General features: G+C 40.2%; 1 protein-coding gene across 1 annotated transcript; it reads right to left on the bottom strand.

Annotated features, from left to right (window-relative positions):
- Nucleotides 1-263: 263 nt before the first annotated feature.
- LOC104911600 (WASH complex subunit 3) lies at nt 264-3,813 on the bottom strand. Its single transcript, XM_010713153.3, has 3 exons — nt 3,674-3,813; nt 2,588-2,686; nt 264-380 (listed from the first exon to the last, which is right to left on the bottom strand). The coding sequence occupies exons 1-3, from the start codon at nt 3,722-3,724 to the stop codon at nt 279-281; spliced, it is 252 nt and encodes an 83-aa protein (XP_010711455.1). The 5' UTR covers nt 3,725-3,813; the 3' UTR covers nt 264-278.
- Between the last annotated feature and the right edge of the window lie 3,817 nt (nt 3,814-7,630).

Below are 7,630 nucleotides of genomic sequence, written 5' to 3'. Positions count from 1 at the left end.
AAGGGACTTCCCTGTTCAGGTGGCTTCTATAAGAAAATCCCAAATCCCAAAATGCTCATTTGAAGCCTTTACTGGTTACACTGAGCTGCAGGGCAACAAAGGTTTCAACACCTTCCTGGCATTTTGCTACTGCCAACAGAAATTCCTTCTGTCATTAATAAAAGAATTGTTTAAAATTTTGGCTATTTTTTTTCTTGCAGCTAATTAAATGATAATTCATGACTACTGGTTATATCCTTACGTCACCTTATCTAAAGAACATACATCAGACACATCTGTCACTGCTCAAAGTTACAGTCTGTATACATACAAACCTTTGCATCCAATATATTGAGTGTTGTTTCAATTTGCTGGATACGGAGAGAAAGTGCTGACAATTTCTAGAATAGAAAACAATTAAGATATGAAAACACTCTTCTGGCCCACTAGTACACATAAAAGCGTTAACATCTTAAATAAAATCTCTTTTGGTTTCAACCTGCAAAAGACAGTAGAGTATAAATGAGATGAATGTACATGAAATAAATGAAGCAATGCCATCACTCCTTTTTAGTACAGTAGCTAGAGTGGTTCAAATTGTAACTAATTTTACTACACATTATTTGACAGATAGAAATGAAGACAGATTATGTACAAATGGCAGCCAAAGTAAATAGGGTATTACTTTGGGCAACCAAATGACAGACTAATGGCAGACACGCTGTACTCTCACAGTTGACCAAAATAACTTTCTTCAAAGCTTTTTCCAAATGTGAAGGGAGAAAAGATGTGATGTGTGCATATATAACTGAGCACGTACAAACTGAAATATTTGATAAAGACCATAGCAGGTGAATGAAAGTCTTAGATAGTCATAGCGAATCTGAAACTAACCAGAAGGTTTATATTTTCCAAGTATACCTCAATAAAATTTTGATATATTTTTCTTACAAACAACTTAAGTTTTTCTAAATTACTCTATAAGCACAGTCACTCTGTTAACTAATCGTTACCATACTTCACCAGACCTGTCCAAGTGAAGTTGGCTTAGCACGCAGGCTGGCAGATATGTACCAATCTGACAGCTCTCTGGCACATGGGCAAGATTCTGCCTGGCTCTTAAGCAGAGCTTTAACACCCTAAGAAAATGGCAGTTCTGCCAATATGCTGAAAAAGTAAAAAGAGAGTGACAAAAGTTAGTCTTTCTGGATAGTACACTGACTTGTTTACAGATGGCTCTTTGTTCACAAAGAGAAGTCGGCTCCCTTGAAAGGAACTATACGCTCTGCAAGCAGTGGACAAAAGGGGAGGAAAGATGCAAAAAAGACAGTTCTAAAGACATATCAGCTTGACAAGAATTTAGAGATAGGCTGCTGGCAGCCTGAATTCTGAATTTCCTGACTTCTGCTGATTTACACTGGGACCATTTACATTAAAAAACACTTCTATACTTCATAAATGCAAAATCTTTTAAAGTTTGTAGAGTAACTACTAAGTGTGTTCAGCAACAACACATTTAGGTTAACTAATAACTGCTTTATTAACTAGACTTCATAGTGTTGCTCCATGCTCAAAATGGCTTTATGTATATACACCTTGATTTCTGTAGTGCCTTATATAATAAGTAATATTGAGATCACATGAAAATCCAGTTCCGGACAACTGACAGCATCACTGGGCAGTGACAGTATCCCATATACTGAGTCAAGAAAATCCAGAATTTTTGATTTTTTTTTTCCAATTTTGAAACCTATATGTTAATATAGTAGTCAAAATTTATACTTGCCAAGAGTCTGGCTCTAACCTTTACTAATACAAGAATTTCTAGGTTACATTGCTTAGTCTGGATCTGACAATTGCTGTTAGCTAAGGCTGTACAGTGGCTTTTGTTGAATAACCTAGTGCACAGCTACAAAAAAAAAAAACACTAATGACAGAAAGGTAAAGCTTAGAGCCACATCAGAAAACATCATTTTCTATAAGGGAAGAAGCATTTTTTTCCTGTCCTGTGGAGAATTTTAGTCTTAGTAAACTTCCAATGACATTAAATTCAAGACAAAAACTTACTACTGATTTTTAAGAACTTTTTTTTCCTTCACAAATCAATTGCTTCATGTTCTAGAGTAATCACTTGCCAAAAACATCCCTTTTTCACATCAAAAATTGTTCGTCTCCAGAGATTTGTATACCATCCTTTTAAAGTAAAGGCAGAGAAATCTGAAAGCAAGTTTTGATGCAGTGCCCTCTGACACAGATGAGGGGAATAGGGACTGTCAAAATGGTGTCAACACTAACAGAGCAGCCTCTTTCCAAAACAAGACTATATTCACAGTAGGAAGCTCTAAGAAAGAGAATCAAAGTTCAAAAGCTATGCCAAATATGAAAGTTCAACAAAATAAGGTTAAGCGAGGCATAATCAGCAGCGGATATATTGGAGTAAAAAAATATCTGTCTTAGTAATGCATTCAAGATGAGCAGAAAGACTGATGAGCAGACTAAATTCTAAAGCTACTGATACAAATGCAGCAAAAATAGTGATGCGAATGGTTCTCATTTCTAGGAATCTTTCTCATGGAATAAAGTGAGGGATGGAAAATAGCAAACATACCTCTTCACAAACAGTAGAAAAGCGGTTCAGAAACTGCACTGTGTGAACAACAAATTGGTTTAGAAACGCTACAGTTCTTTTCTGCTGAATAGCAGGAACCTGCAGTAAACAATACAAGAAAATGAGACAATTTGTAGGTGTTAATCCTCACGTTTGGACTGAAATACATAGTATAAAATGCAAAAATTCAGGAAAAATATTTAGAGATCAGCCTTAGGTGTGTTTGCTATGGATGCGTAAAATCTAAATTTACGTAACATATATGAGGATTGCTCCAGAATGCCTCCTATGTTATGATGCTGGCCCATGACATCAGAGGCGGATGTTGGTGGTACGGCAGCAGAGGCTGAACCTTCCCACTGATATTCTGTTACGTTTTGTGCGATGTTGTTTCCACGAGGGAAAAGTGGCACCTGTTGATATTCGTGGAGGCTTGCTGAATGTTTCTGGAGACCAAACAGTGGATGTGAGCACAGTGAGGCTGTGGTGGTGTGTTTCAGCAGCGTTGACAGCAAGGGTGGGTCGCCTCTGCTGGTGTAGACTGCTATGAGCACAGCATGCAGGCTGTTGCTCCTGCTGGTGAAAAAACATAGCTAATGGTGGTAACTGTTGAAAAATCGTACTTTGTAGCCGAGAATTTACCAAACAGCATTATTCTGCTCTTTGTTGTAGTTTCCATGGAAATAAATAGGAGGCACTACTTTCAAAGCAACCTACGTAAAAATCCTTTTCCACCACCAACATACTACGAACGCACTTGAAAAGTGGCAGGATGCACAGAAAAAAAGAATAATATCCAAATGAAGGAATGTTATCTTATTTCAGAAGCTTTTAGATGGAGTAGCGAACTCTCCTCAAAGTTAGCTTTAAGAAATAAAACACAGAGGGCAAAGCAGAGCTGTTCCTTCTGACGCAGAAGGAAAACAAATCCTCCACGTCAGATCTGACCCGCGCATGCTTTTCAAACGAAAAGGCTGAATATTATGTTTGCTAGAGAGAAGCTTTGACAACCAAAAGCGCTGCACGTGAAGCAGCTCCGCTGGGGCCGAGGGATGAGGCGCCAGGCGAGGCGAGGAGCGGCCGTACCTTAGTGAGGTCGATGCCGGAGCCCACGATGGGCAACCCGTCCTCATCCATACCCGCGGGCCGATAGACTGCCCGCACCCCGGAAACCCCCCGCGTTCTCAGGCGTCCTCAGCCCGGAAACGAAACCCCCCTGCCCGCCCTCCAGGACTGGGCTGACCGGTCTGCACATGTGCGCTGCCCGCACGGTGCACCATGGGAAGTGTAGTTCAGAGTAGGGAACGGACTGTAGGCGCGTCCCTTCCCGCTGCTCCGCAGCACCGCGGCCAGGCGCTGCTGAAGGGTTAAGGTTACGCTTCTCCCTTTTCGGCTTAACCAGAGAATCATTAAGGACGGAAAAGACCACTAAGATCACAGAATGAAATAAGAGAATTATAGAATGGCTTGGGTTGGAAGAGACCTTGAAGATGATGTAGGTCCAACCCCCCAGCTATAGACAGGGACACCTCCCTCTAGAGCAGGCTGCTCAAAGCCCCACGCAGGCTGGCCTTGAATGCCTCAAGGCTGGGGGCATCCACAACATCTCTGAGAAACCTGTTCCAGTCTCACCACCCTCACAGTAAAGAATTTATTCCTGTTATCTACTCTAAACCTGCCCTCTTCCAGTTTAAAGCCACTGAAGTCCTCCATGAAGACTATGTAACATGAAGCTGCTCCTTGCTCCCCGTGCTCCGTGCATTAGTGTACAGGCATTTGAGTTGGGCTCCCATTGAGGCTGATTTACCAGTTGGAGTTCTCTTATCCTGCACCTTAAGTGCTGTCTTTCTCTCCTGTGATCCAACTCCAGGCCCAGAGCATCCATTACAATCATCAGCCTCTAAGTGGGACGCTTTGAGGATCACCTACACCTGCAACCCTAGTTTAAGTCCTAGTTTAAAGATTAAATTGGAAAGCTTGCTGCCAAAGATGGTCTTCCCCTTCTCTGAGAGATGAACCCCATCCTCCCCTAGAAGACCAGATTTCTCAAAACTAGTTCCATCACATAAGCAGCCAAAATCCTGTTCATGACACTGCACCCTTAACTATTTATTGACTTTCTTAATTCTATCAACCCTTTCCCTCCCCACTTCCCTAACCCGGAGAATTGATGAGATTATCTATGCTCCCAGCTCTTTGTAGACTCTCTTGATATTCTTCAGGTTGCTAACAGCTGTGTTACTGGGGCCCATGTGAAACAGCAGCAGCAGGCTGTAGTCCGTGGGATGTACAAGGTCCGGCAGCCTCTGTGTCATGTACCTGATGTGGGCCCCTGGCGAGCAGCAGACCTCTTGAGGTAGCAGGTCAGAATGACAAATGGATGCCTCTGTAAACCTCAGAAAAGAATCACCCACCACAATCACCTGTCAATTTTTCTTAGTTGTTCTGCAACAGGTCTGGCCGCCTTATTCACTTCAGACAACGTACCTGTTAGTGTTTCTCTTTCCTTCTCTGTCTGCAGAAACTTGAAGCAGTTTCACAGAGGCACATCAGGCTTTGGGGCAGGCTTCTTCTTCTTAGTCCTTCTCGTGGCTACTTGCCATTTCTCATCACTGTTGTCTTTCTCTCCAAATGGGTGTGCAAGTGGAGGAGTTTGGGGCTGCTTGGCCCCATACTGTAGATTCAATACAGGCTGCATGTGAATCTGGCTATTTCTGCCTCCCTGATAGTACGCAGCCTTTTGACAGACTCCTGTATGTCAGTCAGCTGTTGCAGCTGACATGTATTACAAACTGTGAACAAAGACCGAGATTGTTACTTTGCAGCAAAGCTATATCATGCTTGACTCTAACTGATGCTCCCTGTAAAAGCTTCAAATGGGGATCTGATCTCCTGGCACTGCCACCCACATCTGCTATTCATGCTAATAACACTTTGAATATGCTACCTACAGTTAGAGAATTAAAAATGAAAGCTAAACAGAAAGTATATTTGACTCCATGTTGATCGATATTAAATAATTAATTTCTGCATCCTAACAGGTCCTTTCTGGTTTAAGCCATCTGTTCTCTGGAACTCATCTGCCAGACAACTGTTTGAGACCAAAGTTGTAAAAGAACAAGTCATGAAACAAGAGAACATGTTGTCTCTATTAAAAGTCAGAAATTGCCAATACATCATGCATCTAATCCCTAGGCTGATTAACTACAAATGACAGATGAGAAACTAGTTTTAAATTCCCAAAAACACAGCTCCAGACAGAGCATTAGGCACGCTTGCACTTGTAAGTAAACCTCAGCTTGAACACTATATGCAAACTGCATCCACTGTCAAATTCTATGAAAACCCTATGGGACTTAAAACTTATGTTAGCAAGGAATAATGAGTTCAGAAAGAATCTATCCTTTGGAAAAGAGATGGGAACACTGAATTCTTAGACTTCCTATCAGGGGTAAGTTTTGGAGAATCTAGGCTAAGCAACTAAAGGTCCTAGAGCAATGATATGTGCTACACTGGTAATATTTCTTCCAGTGGAACAAGATGCAGCCCAACTCACTAAGTAAAGCTTCATTTCAATTCTAAGATTGTGTACTATGGGAAGGCAAGAAAAATCAGGGTGATATGGAGCCCTTGTTTATAGCACTTAATTCAACTAGTATGTAGCAGAGGAAATTCTTGATGAAAGTTCTTCCTGGCTACATCTGAATACTGCTAAATCTAATAAAAAGCTATCTAAATTTAGAGCAGTTAAGAATGTACCATAGTTGGAAGCTGTCAGTAGGAAGCTTCTCATGTGATGAAGAAACAAAATAACACTATTTACTTTAATACTCTGAAGATTATAACCCAAAACTGCCCTGCTAATTTTAAAATGTTAAAAAGAAAAATCAGTTTACTTCCAAATGATTTCATTTTGCCAAGCATTTTACAAACTCCGCATTCAGAATCTATGACAGCTAGAAAGCTGCAGATACAGCACCTAGATCTGTTACTCCAAGCTTACATAAAACCCTAATTCACATAGGAAACAGCTTTTCTTTTATTTCATGTTTTTTATTTCATCACTTTCTTTAAGTAACCTGCTGTCACACTCACAGCCTTGTTACCTTTTAGTAAAACATTACATAACAAAATCTGCTCACCCATACTGTTTGAATTGTTGAACAAACTGTATTTCCTATTATGCTGTGGTGTAAGGGCATGTAGTTGGCAACTTCTTAATCTCCCAAAGGCAGAGCAGGGGTTACTCTGTAAAATTCAATAGGTTTAATCTACTTAGAGGAATTGTGTGAATTATTTTTGGGGAAAGGAACTGCTAAATGATCCAAGCGAATGCTTCTACTTTAATTACCTCGAAAAATCCCTCAGTTATATGCAAGAAGCATTAATCTCATTTACCATAAAATGTCTGTAATGTTTTCCAAGCAATGTTAGAGCAATTTAATAATGTAAATGCTTAGTTAAATTTTTACAGACAAAGAGATTCAGATAAGTTGGACAAAAAAAATCTCACAAGAATATGATCTTCTGTGAACTTTCTGGTACTTCCTGCTTTTAATTTGGCAAAAAAATGCTGCATAGAAAAAACTGCAACACAGCACTTTTTTTTCCCAGCTGGAATTAGGAAGTGCAGGGTATGAAAAGTGAAAAACAGAGTACTGGAAAATGATCTTTTTTCTTAACTTTTTTCTTTTTTTTCCCCCAGAACCTCCTGGAAATGTTTTAATTGATCTGTTAAACCAAAACTATTAATACTTGAACCTTCAGTGGGAGTATTTATAAAAAGAAGTATCATAGAATCATAGAATTCTTAGAGTTAGAAGGGATCTTTAAAGGCCATCTAGTCCAACTCTCTTGCAATGAACAGGGACACCACAGCTACATCAGGCTGCCCAGGGCCTGATCCAGCCTCACCTTGAAAGTCTTCAGAGATGGGGCATCAACCACATATATATAATTGAGCGATAATATCCTTTTTATGGATATCACTCAAACATGTCCTTCGTATCAGTACCTATACTGGATGATGAATACCACATTAAG

Source organism: Meleagris gallopavo, chromosome 1 (assembly GCF_000146605.3).
Source record: "Meleagris gallopavo isolate NT-WF06-2002-E0010 breed Aviagen turkey brand Nicholas breeding stock chromosome 1, Turkey_5.1, whole genome shotgun sequence".
Lineage (NCBI taxonomy): Eukaryota > Metazoa > Chordata > Aves > Galliformes > Phasianidae > Meleagris > Meleagris gallopavo.
Note: the sequence above shows the minus strand (reverse complement) of the source record. Positions and strands in the feature narration are given on the sequence as shown.